The sequence below is a fragment of the Hippocampus bargibanti genome, linkage group LG02, assembly GCF_051943395.1.
Source record: "Hippocampus bargibanti isolate YZ-2025 linkage group LG02, ASM5194339v1, whole genome shotgun sequence".
NCBI classification, from domain to species: domain Eukaryota; kingdom Metazoa; phylum Chordata; class Actinopteri; order Syngnathiformes; family Syngnathidae; genus Hippocampus; species Hippocampus bargibanti.
The window spans coordinates 7,982,252-7,999,011 of record NC_142735.1 but is presented as its reverse complement, the minus strand read 5'-3'; the positions used below and the strand labels follow the sequence as shown (position 1 = coordinate 7,999,011).

Sequence of the window (16,760 nt, the reverse complement as noted above, 5' to 3'; positions counted from 1 at the left end):
ATTCATATAACCCGCCTCTCGGATGAACTTTCCACTGCACTTTGGTCATTTTTAAAGCTCACAAACTAATTTATTTCTTAAAAAAATACGAAAAGGACAATTTTATAAGTCATCTCTCAAAACACATAAAATCGACTTCTTTTTTCCCCCATTGAAAAATCGACTTCTTTTCCCCCCAATTGATTTTAACCAGATAATTGATGAAAAGAAAATTAGCCCCTAATTAAAAGTTACTTTCATCTTAAGCAAGGATGGGAACAGTCTGTACAAAGATGTGTTTATTCTTTAGTGCTGTACATTAATGCACACTCATTACTTTCCACAAACCCCAGAGAACTTGAGTATTCTGTGATGTGGCGGCAGGGTGGGCGACGGGGGGATGAAATGTTGTGCTTTTGGCATTTTAATTTAGTTGACAACTGTGGACAGTTATCAAGTCTGACAGGTAAGGACTGTACAAAACAAAAAATGCCAATGGCAGCATTATATCATAACATCTTGAAGAATGAAGTGCTCCGTTTTTATGTCAAGTGTTGCCATTCACTTTTGACAACCTTAATTCGACACAACACAGTGGACTGCAGTACAATAGTTTCATATTTGGCTCGGGTTGATGATACAATAACTTTTGAATGTGTTTGGAGGTTTTTTGAAGGTTTGTTGGCATTTACTATGGTCTGGAATGGGGGAAGAGGGAAGATAACTCATGTATTATGCTTTTCTACTTTCATTTCTTTCATAATTTTGCTGCTGTGAAATGTAAATTTCTCCACCGCGAGACTAATAAAGGCAAATCCAAATAAAATGAAAAAAGTAACTCGATAACAAAGAGCACGTTTTTCAAAGTGTGGACAAAGACTCTTGAGTTAGAAAATAAATATTCCCTGTCACTCGGAGGGGAAAAAAAAGAAAACGTGTATGTGTACATCCTTTGTCCAATGACCTTGGAGGCACTGAGATGTATGGAAAGAAGTTTCTTTTGATGTAGGTACAGTCCACACAATCTTTCGACCCTCCTGACAAACATCCTGTGGAACGGCATCCATTCAGCTGGTCTGTGGCTGGGTTGATGATGACAATGTTAACATCCACTGGGGCAAAAAGGTTCATAGAAGTGGATCACTCATGGCCATCTGTACCTCATTCTCTCCTCACACTTTATTAGTTTGTTCTCTAAGCCACATAGTTGTACTGGTTGGGATTCTCCTTGTCGCGCTCCATATAATCTCTGTCAATTAGAGACTCTATCCTCTTTTTCAGGTCAGCAGGCTGTGTAGAAGCAAAGAAGAGGAATAGCATTTGAACCACATGGTTAAAGTATGTGTAAATATTGTGTTCCACAAATTTAAAATGTATGGGACACAATTTTGGCACATTTTATAATGTTGAATACAATATCTATTTGGCATTGAAGAATTCCCCAAACCAATACAGGTCAACATACAGTAAAGTCTCGTTATATCGATATTAAAGGGAGTCCGAAAAAATATCGATATAACCGGGACTATCGATATATCCGACCCTGTTTGCATGTAATTTTCTCCGCGCGTGCATAGAAATACTATCGATATAACCGGGACTATCGATATATCCGATATCGATATAACGAGACTTTACTGTATTTACCTTTCTACATGTGTGTGTGCCCACACACACACACACACACACACACACACACACACACACACACACACACACGCACGCACGCACACACAGTTTTTTTGGGGTGTTGTGTAAGCTTATGAAATCTAACATGGCATTTTTGATTGGCTGCAAAATCTGTAACGCTGCGAGGCCTTTCACCTGTGATTATATTTGGTAGTTTTGTAGCAACATTTTGGGGTGACTGTCAGCAATTCATTAAATTAGTTTCAGAACTTGCAAACTGTGATAGTTGTCATCTTTTGTGGCATTGCTTGTATGCGCCAGGCCTAACTGAAACAGACATTAGAGTGAAATTGTCTTTATGTTTGGCAATATATATTAGCTCATCTATAACGAGTGTTGAGTTTCCATGCTAAAAATGTTTCGCATGGTACAGGTTGTCATGCTCAATTACTGCTATGCGATACAACACATCCTGATTTATATAACGCTTTCTAAACAGCTGCAAAAAATCGCACAACAAAACAGTTAAAATAAAGGAAAGTAATGAAAACAAAACAACATGAAACAAGAACAGTTGTGCAATTCTAACCACTTTTCCGTTGTTTAAAGCAGTTTGAGATGAAAGAGGAGAGAATCAAAGTGTCCTTTGACCAGTGCATCAGAGAAGTTATGCTCAAAATGAGCTCACTTCGGCTACAAGCTAAGTTTTAAAATCAGCAAGAAGCTGTAGCAACAAATGACGAAAAATAAGTTTGGTTCACTTCACCTGTCCCATGTAAATCCATTGCTGTACAGCTGTAGTACTGCAGTACATTCGACTCTTCATTTTGACTCAACATGACCCAGACATGATCTTAGTTTTAGTGTTTTGAGTTTTCTACCAACTCTGTTACTGATATATTGGTTTATTTATTTAATACGTGATAGTTGCTCCACAACACTTTTTAATGCAGGAATTGTTGTTTGAAAGCGCTCTATAAATACAGTTGACTTGAGTTCACATTTATGTTTAGGGAAGAAAATGTTTTTTTTTCATAAAATTCAATTCAGAATGTACCAATTTACTATTTTGGAGTAGGTTACTGCTCTATGCAGAGTGAGCATATCCATGTTGAGTACAAATTTGAATTGCGTTGCTGCCGTTGGAATGATAGAATTTCAAACCAGAATCTCTCAATTGTTGGATCTCAATTGTTTGTGTAGATGCATCTCAAGAAGTGTCCCGTAAATCTGAAGTAGCCTGAACTAACCTAAAGCACAGTATAAAAACTGAGTGATAAGAAATAACAAAACTTGGAATGTCCAGGATTGACCAACAGAAAGCCACTGATAGCTAAACAATCTGGAAAGCATTTTGTGGAACTAAACCACAAAAGCATTGCTGTTTGCATTGCAGCATTCTTCCCAGAACCAAAGGCCCAATCACCTTGACGGGGAACTTGAGCTGGTTGTACACCTCGGACATGAGAAGGTTATGGCTCAGAGTCTTTCTCATCTTCATGATGCGGACAATAGCGGCGTCAATCTGATACTGTCGATCCTGAAAGACTCTCTCTGTGGTGCTGGCCTGTTCCTCCACCTGTCGTGACACCAAAATTCAGACTTCACTACCGACATCGCCGCTGGCGACCCTGTGAGCATGAGACCATGAGTCTGTACCGTCTCTTTCATTTGGATCTGATTAATTTTGATGCGGAAGAGCCTGTGTTTGAATTCGTCATTGCAGGAGAACTTATCACCGTCCTCCACATCTTTGCTTTTGGGGATTTTGGTCAGGACACGCGCTTTTCCACATGCCAGTGACTGGAGAGTGCGACGCAGCTCACTGTCCTCTGCAAACACAGTGACTCTTGAGATCAGTCACTCTCAATCGAAGGGAACAAACAACTGAACATACCTATTCCTGTGGCAAGTTTGATCTCTTCCAAGTTAAACTCCTCTCCTTCGTTGAACATCAACAGCACTAGTGTTTGGAAAAGTGACACCTGAAGCTCCTTCTTGCCCTGGTGTGACAAACAGCATTAGAGTTGACATAAGAAGTTCATCAGAGTAGTGGTAAGTCTCATCTATGTAAGACTATGTACACTTAAAGGACAACCGATGTCACTTTGTTTCTTAACTGACAATCAGAAAAACGTTTTATAGCATCTAAAATACCCAAAACATGCAGTATGATATTTTTATTAAAATGCAAAACACGAATAAAAATGACTTAAAGTGTCCAAAATCTGCAAAAAATTGAGCTTCGAATTGGGAATTTTCAGAAAGTCCCGCCCCTAGTTCGTGACGTCACGCCAAGACGTCTTGCATTGCTGAAAAATCACAACAATGTTTTCAGATTCGGAGAATATGCTTTCTTGTTACACATCCAGTTATGAATATGATTCAAATAGTCCTGATGAGCAAAGCATACATGTTTGCAATCGATTAAAGAATTTTTTCCGTGTAATTTTGAGGCAAACGGGCGGGGGGAATGTCACACCCCAAAATGGCGACCAGCTCCCGTATGGAATGAATCAGCCCGTTTCCACAGGCTGATAAATTCCTTCCATGGAGCTTGGACGCACTCTTCTGGCGGCTTTTGGGTGCAACATCAAGGTTTTCAGACAAACAGTACAGCAAAATACATTGACGTGATGAAGGACTGCTACAATGTCTTTTTGTCGGTCAGGGGGGGGGGGGTCCTTTCATGACGTAACGTGAGGACTCGTCACCAACTCAAAAACAAGACTTCCTTAATATTCAGCGCGAGTCTTAAAACGTAAAATATAGCTATATGCGGTGGAATCTTTGTAAAATACGCTCAGTAGAAGTCATTTGAAGCCATTTTACAAATTATGGACACAACTTGTCTGGAGATATCGGTTGTCCTTTAAACAGCCCTGCTCCACCTTGAGTGGTTGCTTTTTCGGGGCCATGCAGGTACAATGAAACCGCTTTTGAAAAGCTCCTCCGAGGTGGCTCTAAAACACAGGCCAAGCAAGGCTGTGATGTCACTTCTATACGATTGGCCGACAAACTAAATGGTCAGCGTTTCATTCAAATTCCACTGTACATGCCCATTTCCTGGATTAAGAGCATGAGGCAAGTGTGCTTACACATAGCTGGCATCAATTACATTGAGAAATGCCTTCTCCTCACAATCTCTAGTCTTAGCCATTACTTTAAGAAATTCAAACATTAATTAGTGTCGACAAATGTTTGTAGAATCTGCAGTTGTAAGCTGAGGAAGAAAAAGTCATGGCTTATTGTCTGAATTCTAGGGTGTTCCTGAATAAAGGACCAACCTCTTTGAATTCTGCTTTTAAGACACAGTGGCCAAGCGTCGACTGCCACTGCAGCTTCCTGCCACTGTGTTTGCCCAGGTAGAAGGTTTTGAAGATCTCTTGCAGGCGCACCATCTGGACAGAGGCATTCAGCGCAACACTTTTGTTACACATCAGGTTATAAAACGGCCATTACTTAAATATTTGCTCACCTCAGGGGGTAGGTGCACTTCCATGGGAATATAAGTGGGCCAATACCCCATCGTGAGGATGTTCACAGTCAATTCGATGTTACCAGGAATGTTTTGGCACTGCATGTACTGAAGGAAAAAAATGACATGGCAATCAAAAACATGCTTTTGTTCTCTATAATGGGCCATTGCAGCAAATTACCTGCAGTGAGCAACGGACCTGGATGTGCATTCTTACCTGTTTGAACTGCACCATGATGTCTTTAGAAAGCTCCATATCTTTGAACATCCCCTCCAGTTTGCTGGTGAATGCTGCCCCACATTCTTGGATGAAAACATACAGTCAATGTCATTCCAAACTCCCTGCATTGAATTGTTCATTTAGCATCATTTCTGCCTTTCTTTTTGTCTTACCATGTTTTAGTTTGGACAACATTGACTTCTCTGCATCCACAGAAGCACTTTTTCCGACCAGTAACCTCTTGGCAAGATCTTTCTTGTAGAAAGCCTCAAAAACGTCTTTTCCTGGAGGAAAATCAAATCAAATCAAATACAACAATGTAATTATGAATGACCACAAGGGGGGAAACTACAATGCCGGTTTAATTATTACCATAGATAAATCTAAATATTATCATGATCTTGTCCAGCATCTTTTCCAATTCTTCATCTGTTGCTTCTTTGTTTCCAGCTCGCAGTTTAGAATCCACATGTTTGGCTGCAAATCAAACAGCGTTTAAAAATAAGAAGTGAACATATGGGACTTCAACATTTCAGAAAATCTCACCTATGAGCTCAGCGGGCTTATTTGGCCGCTTGTTGATGAATGTTTCGAAAGCCTCCTTCATTGCATTCACAAATTTCTCGTTCTTTATGAAGCATACATCGATGATGTGATCCACCTTGTCTTTGAAGTCGAGCAACTCCTGCACCATTGTTTTGTCTTTTTCCGGGTTGATCACTATTGTGCTTCCAAAAGCCTGCAGGATGAATTCCAAGTATGTTGTGAGAATCAAACTTTTAGAAAAAAAACATCATAACATCATTCAGAAAATGTGAACCCACATGTACCTTTATGTACTCGATCCAGTGTTGTAGGAGGACCTGAACACCACCTCGCACTCGGCTGAAAAGCTGATAGAGGAGCGACAGATCCCGAATCCTATTTTCATCCAGCAGGTGCGTCAAGCCTTGAACAAAAATCCACACGTAGTCAAAATAAAGACTTCATTAAGTCTGATTGCTCTGATGGGTCATATCACAGAAACTTGGAATCGTAGAGGTCACATATATCAGAGGGCCCCAAACCCCGGGCCGCGGACCGGTATCGGTCCGTGGGTCATTTGGCACCAGGCCGCGCAGAAACAATAAATAATTTACATAAAATGAAAAATTATCAGATTACATCCGACTATGACTTACTCTTGACGCATGTCAAAACACTTGTCGAGGTCACGTGATACATACCGCTAAAATTAGCCTACCGTAAGATAGCAAAATGAGTAAAAAAACAAACGTCTTTGTAAAGTTTCTTCATCCGCCGGTCCGTGAAAATATTGTCTGACATTAAACCGGTCCGTGGCGCAAAAAAAAGTTGGGGACCACTGACATATATGACCTAAAAATAAAAATATATTATTTGCCTACCTATATACATGGTTTGGGTATACATTATTTTACTCGTGGCATTTTGCCTCAGTGGAAATTGGGAAAGTAACAATAAATTTCATTAGATCACACCGAGGAAATTCCCAAGTCAAACTAAAACGAAGCAGAATCTGGGAAAGCATGAAATTCTACACAAACACTTCGGTTGGTGTTGTGCATTAGGCCACCGTTTACATGTCTTGGCATATTTGGCTGTGCCTGCTTTTGGTATGCTTCTTGTTCTTTTGCATTTGCTCATGGTGAGACAAAAAAAAACGTGTTTGGGACCTCCTCTGTGCCAAACATACTTACACTGTGATGCTTTGCTTCGATAACCTTTTTTTCAAAGATTTAGTGCACAAGTAGTTTTTTTTTATATTTGTTTTTGTTCATCTCCGTATTGGAGCAAGTCAAAGTTTTCATATTTTAGCAACCGCCTACCTTTTTGTAGAGTTGCTGTGAGATGTTCACCCAAAAGCTGCTTTTCCACTGTGGCAATAAGAGGTTTTCTACAATACAAAGAAAGAATGATTAGACATGTTTTTATTTGATCAAAATCAACTGGCAAAAATCACGTGGAAGACTGACTGTGTGCTCTGGTCCAGATAGGTAATGACTCTGTCCGCTTCCTCCTCCAAACGTTTGTTGACGTGGTGCAAATACTCGGGTACCTGAAAGCATACGATGGCCGAGCAATGAGATTTACTGCACAATAGCTTTTGATTGGCAGCGAATTAAATTTGGGGATGCCAGTCGAAAGTAACTCCAGGACTGTCTGATTTATTTCAACCAATTCAGAAAGAAAACTAAGGATGATGGTGATAACACAAGGTCAAATTTAAAACAATGAAATATATTTGGGATACAATTTTTACAATTACAGTGCACAGCATAATATCATATCTTATGTAGTGCAGTAATTTTCTGTGGTAAAACACAATTTTAGGTAATTTGCTGAATATTCTGAGGGTTTAATACATATTAAAAAGAAGCATCACTGTCGTGAAGGAACTGGTTGTGATTTCTTTCAAATAACTCAGGAAAGCAGACTAATGATCTTCTTCTTTTCCTTTCGGCTTTTCCCCTCAGGGGTCGCCACAGCCAATCAATGTCCTCCATCTATCCCGGCAGCAGACTAATGATGATGATGACAAAGATTATTTTTTAAATTACGATATTTAAATTACAATAATGGAAGAAAAAAATTATCCTTTGACTGTAAAATGTCCTTAAGAGTTTTGAAAGGCTCTTATAAATGAAACATTTTTATTTTTGTTATTATTAAAGTTACATATAGCATTGAGTAAGCCTTTCTATTTTGTTGCATGAAGTTGTCATATGCCAAGAGTGTGTATTATATTTCCAAAATTATTCTGCCCCAGTAGATGCCACCAACACTCTTTGAAGTGGGGTAAATAAACACCCTTTCAACTACTTGAAAGAATACAGATTAGCGTCACGTTTGTCCAGTTCTTCATGCAGACAAGAATACAGTCAGTACAGTAGTTTACCTCTCGCTCTTGCATAAGCCTTTGGCCCTCTGCAGCATACAGGCGATTTGTCTCCTCCAAAAAGCGCTGCTCAAAGGAATCTTGATAAATCTATCAGAGTCAGAGCACTTTCACTAAAGTTATCTGTCAAAAAGACGGTGGTGGAAAGAAGCTGCCGAAAGGTGACGTGTGCCATAGTGTAATGATACTGGACGGTTGGATTACCTGAAGGTCCGAAAGCATGCTCAGCAGGCTCCTCAGCAGACTGCGGTCTATAGCCTCGCCGTTGCGCTCCCTCTCGATGAGCAGCAGAATACCATCGATGGTCTTACTCTGGACCTTCAGGTCACTGATGATGTAGAACCTGAAGAGCTCCAGACCCATGTCCCTACCCAAGATGAACAGGTTTTTGAGCAGATGCTTTATTGGAGTTTCGCAGAAGGGAATTGGTCGCTCATCACTCACCAAATGGATGGCAGCATAGAATTTTGTAAAACATAGGTGCGGTCCAAAAATAAAAATATACCCCTGATCATGATCTGTGGAGCAAAGCATCTATGTATTAAAACAAATCCAGGCATTTTCCATCGCTCCAATCCTCATTTGGGTTGTAAGCAACAGACTTTGTTCACTCTGGACAATGGTGAATCACAGGGACCAAATTTATTTTCAATACACCTCAGTCATGCTTTTGGAATGCAGGAATAATTTCTAAACGATACAAACTCCACACAGGAGGCGGATATGTGAGATTGCAACCTGGGAGCCCTTGACTGTGAGACATATGTGCCAAGTCCCTCAACATCATGATTAAACCAATATAACTCCAATATAACTGTAAATTTCTCCACTGTGAGACTAATAAAGGCATATCCAATCCAATCCAACAGCAATTCACAACAAGATGTGTTCCTAATTTTTACTTTATCTCAGTCATATTTAGTTAGGTGCGGGCAAAATATTGGAGAGACTTGTCAGTATTTTATGCCTCTAATAACCATGAAAAAATAAGGTTAATTGCTCAATTAATCTGCGAGCATCAATCAAAACTGGACATTAGTGATAAAGGTCAATAAGAGTTAAGAAACAATGACAGAGATGCACCGCAAAGGTTGAGTAGATTACACACAGAGACAAATATTCAATTACAGGCATCTGCCAGATGGCACGATCCAAAAGCCATCAACTCACTTTCACACGTGATTAAGTATTGCAGATTTCAATGTTGTGATCACTTCAAAGTTCAAGCCTGTATATACTGTATTGTCTTTCACAACAGCGCCTAACAGTGTCCATAATTCCATCTGCACTAATGCATGAATTAGCATAGCCCCATGCATTGGAGAATTGGGAGAGACCCGGGAAGATGCTCACACATAGTCCTTTCTTCATAAAACGCAAATCGTAATGGTTCGGTCATATGGCCATGAACATTGATCAGGACACATCCGGACTCTGATATTGATGATTTTTTTTAAACGCGAAATATTTACCACTGACAGAGTGTAAAACAGAATGCTATGACAGACAATGAAAACATACTGTATGAAACAGCTTTTAGTGAAGTGAAAAGAGAATGTGCACATTTATTTGTGATACCCAAATGCATTCAAACCTACCATTTGTCTGCAGTGATCCTGCCAGCACTTGTCAATTTTCTTCAGGAAAAGCACACTGTCCAGGGCACCCGTGAAATTGTCATTAAGGCAAATGTCATATGAGTACCACATTAATGATACACTCGAATTTACAGTTGCAAGAAAAAGTATGTGAACCTTTTGGAATTACCTGGGTTCATGCATAAATTAGTCATACGTGTTCTGATCTTCATCAAATTCATAACAATAGACAGTCTGTTTCAACTAACTCCACACAAACTGTGTACACTATTTTTATTGAACATAACACAAACATTAATGGTGCATGATGGAAAATGTAAGTAAACCTTTGGATTTAATAATTGGTGGACCCTCTTTTGGCAGCAATAACTGTCAACAATGTTCTTGTGATGTAGGGTATGAATCAATCTCTTGAGGTCACGCCACAGGATCTTTATCGAGTTGAGGTCAGGACTCTAACTGGGACAATCCAGATGGCGTATTTTCTTCGGTTGAAGCCACACTGTTCTTGATTTACGACTGTGCTTTGGGTAATTGGCCGGTTGCATCACTCAACATCTGTTGACCTTTACTTGGTGGAGAGATAGCCTTAGGTTTGTTGGTAAACTTGGGAATTATATTTTTTTTTCTTTAGAAAGATGGTAAAGTGTCCAGATGCTGAGGTAGCAAATAAGTCCCAAACTATTATACTCCATCATCCAAACTTCACTGCTGCGATGATGATGATGCTGGTGTGCTGTGCCTTTTTTTCCTCCACACGTAGTTTTCTAAATTCTTAACAAATAACTCTGTTTTTGGCAAGTATTTTACTGACACTGTAGGATTCTTCTTAATCTGTACGAACATTGCGCACTGTGCTCTTGCAGTCATCTTTACAAGACAGCCACTTTTAGTTAAGATGAGCAACTGTACTTAAATTTTTGAATTTACAGACAATTTGTCTCACCGTGGACTGATGGACAACAAGGCTTTGAGAGACACTTGTAACCAGTCCCATTTGTATGCATGTCAACAATCCTTAATGGCAGACTTTCTTTTTGTGAGCAATGGTTCAAATCATACTTCATCATATCCTCATGAGAGTGGACACTCTTTGAAGTGGGGTAAATAAACACCCTTTCAACTACTTGAAAGAATACAGATTAGCGTCACGTTTGTCCAGTTCTTCATGCAGACAAGAATACAGTCAGAGTTTACCTCTCGCTCTTGCATAAGCCTTTGGCCCTCTGCAGCATACAGGCGATTTGTCTCCTCCAAAAAGCGCTGCTCAAAGGAATCTTGATAAATCTATCAGAGTCAGAGCACTTTCACTAAAGTTATCTGTCAAAAAGACGGTGGTGGAAAGAAGCTGCCGAAAGGTGACGTGTGCCATAGTGTAATGATACTGGACGGTTGGATTACCTGAAGGTCCGAAAGCATGCTCAGCAGGCTCCTCAGCAGACTGCGGTCTATAGCCTCGCCGTTGCGCTCCCTCTCGATGAGCAGCAGAATACCATCGATGGTCTTACTCTGGACCTTCAGGTCACTGATGATGTAGAACCTGAAGAGCTCCAGACCCATGTCCCTACCCAAGATGAACAGGTTTTTGAGCAGATGCTTTATTGGAGTTTCGCAGAAGGGAATTGGTCGCTCATCACTCACCAAATGGATGGCAGCATAGAATTTTGTAAAACATAGGTGCGGTCCAAAAATAAAAATATACCCCTGATCATGATCTGTGGAGCAAAGCATCTATGTATTAAAACAAATCCAGGCATTTTCCATCGCTCCAATCCTCATTTGGGTTGTAAGCAACAGACTTTGTTCACTCTGGACAATGGTGAATCACAGGGACCAAATTTATTTTCAATACACCTCACAGTCATGCTTTTGGAATGCAGGAATAATTTCTAAACGATACAAACTCCACACAGGAGGCGGATATGTGAGATTGCAACCTGGGAGCCCTTGACTGTGAGACATATGTGCCAAGTCCCTCAACATCATGATTAAACCAATATAACTCCAATATAACTGTAAATTTCTCCACTGTGAGACTAGTAAAGGCATATCCAATCCAATCCAATCCAACAGCAATTCACAACAAGATGTGTTCCTAATTTTTACTTTATCTCAGTCATATTTAGTTAGGTGCGGGCAAAATATTGGAGAGACTTGTCAGTATTTTATGCCTCTAATAACCATGAAAAAATAAGGTTAATTGCTCAATTAATCTGCGAGCATCAATCAAAACTGGACATTAGTGATAAAGGTCAATAAGAGTTAAGAAACAATGACAGAGATGCACCGCAAAGGTTGAGTATATTCAATTACAGGCATCTGCCAGATGGCACGATCCAAAAGCCATCAACTCACTTTCACACGTGATTAAGTATTGCAGATTTCAATGTTGTGATCACTTCAAAGTTCAAGCCTGTATATACTGTATTGTCTTTCACAACAGCGCCTAACAGTGTCCATAATTCCATCTGCACTAATGCATGAATTAGCATAGCCCCATGCATTGGAGAATTGGGAGAGACCCGGGAAGATGCTCACACATAGTCCTTTCTTCATAAAACGCAAATCGTAATGGTTCGGTCATATGGCCATGAACATTGATCAGGACACATCCGGACTCTGATATTGATGATTTTTTTTAAACGCGAAATATTTACCACTGACAGAGTGTAAAACAGAATGCTATGACAGACAATGAAAACATACTGTATGAAACAGCTTTTAGTGAAGTGAAAAGAGAATGTGCACATTTTGTGATACCCAAATGCATTCAAACCTACCATTTGTCTGCAGTGATCCTGCCAGCACTTGTCAATTTTCTTCAGGAAAAGCACACTGTCCAGGGCACCCGTGAAATTGTCATTAAGGCAAATGTCATATGAGTACCACATTAATGATACACTCGAATTTACAGTTGCAAGAAAAAGTATGTGAACCTTTTGGAATTACCTGGGTTCATGCATAAATTAGTCATACGTGTTCTGATCTTCATCAAATTCATAACAATAGACAGTCTGTTTCAACTAACTCCACACAAACTGTGTACACTATTTTTATTGAACATAACACAAACATTAATGGTGCATGATGGAAAATGTAAGTAAACCTTTGGATTTAATAATTGGTGGACCCTCTTTTGGCAGCAATAACTGTCAACAATGTTCTTGTGATGTAGGGTATGAATCAATCTCTTGAGGTCACGCCACAGGATCTTTATCGAGTTGAGGTCAGGACTCTAACTGGGACAATCCAGATGGCGTATTTTCTTCGGTTGAAGCCACACTGTTCTTGATTTACGACTGTGCTTTGGGTAATTGGCCGGTTGCATCACTCAACATCTGTTGACCTTTACTTGGTGGAGAGATAGCCTTAGGTTTGTTGGTAAACTTGGGAATTATTATTTTTTTTCTTTAGAAAGATGGTAAAGTGTCCAGATGCTGAGGTAGCAAATAAGTCCCAAACTATTATACTCCATCATCCAAACTTCACTGCTGCGATGATGATGATGATGATGCTGGTGTGCTGTGCCTTTTTTTCTCCACACGTAGTTTTCTAAATTCTTAACAAATAACTCTGTTTTTGGCAAGTATTTTAGTGACACTGTAGGATTCTTCTTAATCTGTACGAACATTGCGCACTGTGCTCTTGCAGTCATCTTTACAAGACAGCCACTTTTAGTTAAGATGAGCAACTGTACTTAAATTTTTGAATTTACAGACAATTTGTCTCACCGTGGACTGATGGACAACAAGGCTTTGAGAGACACTTGTAACCAGTCCCATTTGTATGCATGTCAACAATCCTTAATGGCAGACTTTCTTTTTGTGAGCAATGGTTCAAATCATACTTCATCATATCCTCATGAGAGTGGCAAACTCCACACTGGTATGTTTTTACAGGGCAAGGCAGCTTTACCCAACACTGTCAATCTCGTCTTATTGATTGGACTCCAGGTTGTTGACTTCAGACACTGATTGACTCATTAGCCTACGGGTTCACAAACCTTTTACACCTCACACTGTGAAGGCGACAAGACGAGAACCTACAACTATCTGTGATATTAGTTCAAGTAGACAGTGTTTGTCTATTGTTGTAAATTAGATGAACAGAACACATTGTATGTCCATTTTGTGCAGAAATCGTGATAGTTCCCAAAGATTTACATACATTAAAAAAAGGATATTCTCTGAACTGATTGATCTGGGCCTTGATGTGATCTTCACACACCGCCCTCAGCTGTTTGTAAAGCTTGGCAGAGATCTTGTGGGAGCACAGGTTTTCGACGGCCTGCAGAAGGGATAAATGATTATATGAGGTTTAGGCATATGAACAAGCGTAAAGAGCGATCAGTGGTAAAATGGGATGCACTACCTGGTAGAGCTCCTCCAGGTTGTAATTAATGGATGTGCTGTTCTGAATGGCCTCCACTGCCTCTTTGAGCTTCTGCCATGTTTCTTGTGTGTAGTTCTCTGGTAACTTGGGCTTATCTAGGTGCAGAACAATGCAGTAGTGTTCTGTCATTACATCTGCCTCTTTAACATAATGACAATTTTTGTTCTACCTTTTAAAGTCATAATGCTCAATAATGGCTGATAGTGGTGGAGATTATTTCTCAACTTAACTGTATTTATAGCGCACTTTCAAAAAGCCACGCTGCATTCAAAGTGCTGTACATGGAACAACTATCATATACACAACAGTAAAGCAATAAATCAGTCAGAAAAAAAACTATAGAAAGCACCAACGAATAAAACCAAGACCAAGTCTGAGTCATCCTGAGTCATTTCTGCTTCAAATTTTGAATTCTGTGTTATTAGCTTAAAATACAGTATATTGCTGCCTAGAGGTATCATTTTTCCAGAGAGTCATATACCATCCATCCATCCAATATCTGAACTGCTAAGTATCATGAGGGTTGCGGTCAAGATAGAGTGTATCCCAGCTGTCTTCGAGGAACAGTCTGGGTACTGAAATTCATATTCTACCATATTAATTTGACACAAGAGTAAAAATAAGTATACACAACTAGAAATGAATAGTTATAGACACATTACATCCGCTCTGCCATGAGGCATGCCATTTTTTTATATTGCACACAAGATTCAGGTGCTGTCGTTGAATTATCTGAATATGGGATGATGCCATATTGCCAGACGTGGGCGTAGTTGCAAAAAAAATTGTACTCAAGCATACAGAAAATGTTAATAAATTAAAAATTACAAAATTAAGGGACATTTTGTGGCAAAAAAATAGTCTTTACACACAAACACGCGTGTTGCCACCATCCTGTGGCGGATCATTGGATAGAGATATACATGTAGAGAGACAGGTGGAGAGAGGTGACAGACAGGTGGACAGACAGGTGGACAGAGAGAGAGAGAGAGAGAGAGAGAGAGAGAGAGAGAGAGAGAGAGAGAGAGAGAGAGAGAGAGAGAGAGAGAGAGAGAGAGAGAGAGAGAGAGACAGACAGACAGATAAATAGATAGATAGATAGATAGATAGATAGATAGATAGATAGATAGATAGATAGATAGATAGATAGATAGATAGATAGATAGACAGATAGATAGATTCCCGATTTCCTTTGCATACGTTGTTTTTCTCTTGACTTTAGTGTCACATTCAGGAGCAAAATATATGCCATATATGAGCCATTACTGACCCACAATTAATACAGATCAACGAGGCTCAGGACTGAACCCATGGACTGATGGACTGAAGTGGTGAAATGGTGTGCATTGTGACAGTATTGTTATGGTGTACCTTTGAAATTCTTGATGACTAGTTTCTTAGCGGCGCCGGGCTTAGTGTTGGAGAATGTCCCTGAGCCCGCCGCGCTCTTGGTCAGTCCGTTGGCATGGTGGCCCCCCACGCCGGCGGCCAGCAGCACGGCTTTGCTTTTGTTGTTCGAGCACGAAGCAGCAGCAGCCTCCTCGGCCATTTTCACATCCAGCCCGATGAAGTCCACGGAGTCCTCAAACCGCAACTTCTTCTGGATGTGCACCAGCGACGAGGACGCGGCGGAAGTGAGGGTTTTGGGAGGCGAAGAGGAGATGGTGTCGTTGGTTTCTTCCCTCTCTGAGCCGTTTATTTTCCTCTTCTTCGTAGATATAATGTTGCCGCTGTCGTTTTTGACATCAGTAGCCGTTGCTCTTGCCTCCTGGGTTGGCGGTGGTGGGGGGTTAGGGGAAGATAAACCTGTTGGAAACATGAAAGAACGGGGAATACTAATTCTTCGCAGCCAGTCTTCTGATCGGAAACTTTCCAAAGCTATTGTGGAGGACGAGCTCAACGTTGACGGGCGCTTCTGAGGCTCCACGAGAAGCCTCCCCTGGCTTGCTTCTTTTATCCCACGGAGGACAAAGATATGAGAGTGTAAATTGTCCAAGTTCAAGCTCCACTTGCAGCTAGCCTTCTCTCTTTCTTGTTATTGCTACTGGCATCCAAAAGAAAGATGGTGGCCTATCGCTTCCTCTTCCCGACCCGCTTTTCTTCAACCGGGTTGTCAAATCGTCCGGCGAACAACACTTGACAAAGGGATCCCGTTGAAAATAACTCTTCCTAAACGACTAAAGTTACGATATGAGTGGGATCACGTGGGAGTAAAGAGGGTCCTAGTCACCACGAGAAAATGGATCATAAAAACTACTCAGTGACCCCACCGGAAGTACTTTGTCCGAAAGTACTTTTTGCACCAACGTGATTTTTTGAGTGGGTTATTTTGCCCACGGGATGGCGCCATACAACGATTCCAGTAAAAACAGAGGGTACTCTGTTTACGACAGTATTCTTTTGATACAGTACATCGCCCAGCCAAAGTTCACAACTCAACGTTATACTGTACTGTACTCTATTCAGTTGCCTGGACGGCTGACTAGAGGGATGAACGGATGGATGTGAACAAAAGCATACAGTTACAAGAAATCCGGGAGTAACGTA

General features: G+C 40.4%; 1 protein-coding gene across 1 annotated transcript; it reads right to left on the bottom strand.

Moving 5' to 3' along the window:
- Nucleotides 1-64: 64 nt before the first annotated feature.
- Nucleotides 65-16,498, bottom strand: cul4b (cullin 4B). Its single transcript, XM_089023524.1, has 20 exons — nt 15,585-16,498; nt 14,193-14,308; nt 14,005-14,108; nt 12,602-12,671; nt 11,463-11,536; nt 11,223-11,385; nt 11,019-11,108; nt 7,301-7,383; nt 7,154-7,221; nt 6,137-6,255; nt 5,853-6,045; nt 5,679-5,783; nt 5,480-5,590; nt 5,304-5,389; nt 5,087-5,194; nt 4,896-5,009; nt 3,506-3,611; nt 3,268-3,440; nt 3,035-3,187; nt 65-1,269 (listed from the first exon to the last, which is right to left on the bottom strand). The coding sequence occupies exons 1-20, from the start codon at nt 16,030-16,032 to the stop codon at nt 1,174-1,176; spliced, it is 2,580 nt and encodes an 859-aa protein (XP_088879650.1). The 5' UTR covers nt 16,033-16,498; the 3' UTR covers nt 65-1,173.
- Between the last annotated feature and the right edge of the window lie 262 nt (nt 16,499-16,760).

Excerpts from the sequence above, each read along its gene's own strand:
- cul4b (XM_089023524.1), bottom strand. The coding sequence starts at position 16,032 with ATGTTTCCAACAGGTTTATCTTCCCCTAACCCCCCACCACCGCCAACC. Across the intron at positions 5,591-5,678 it reads AATATTTAGATTTATCTATG|GAAAAGACGTTTTTGAGGCT; the intron begins GTAATAATTAAA and ends ATTTTCCTCCAG. Across the intron at positions 5,010-5,086 it reads AAGTGCACCTACCCCCTGAG|ATGGTGCGCCTGCAAGAGAT; the intron begins GTGAGCAAATAT and ends GCCTCTGTCCAG.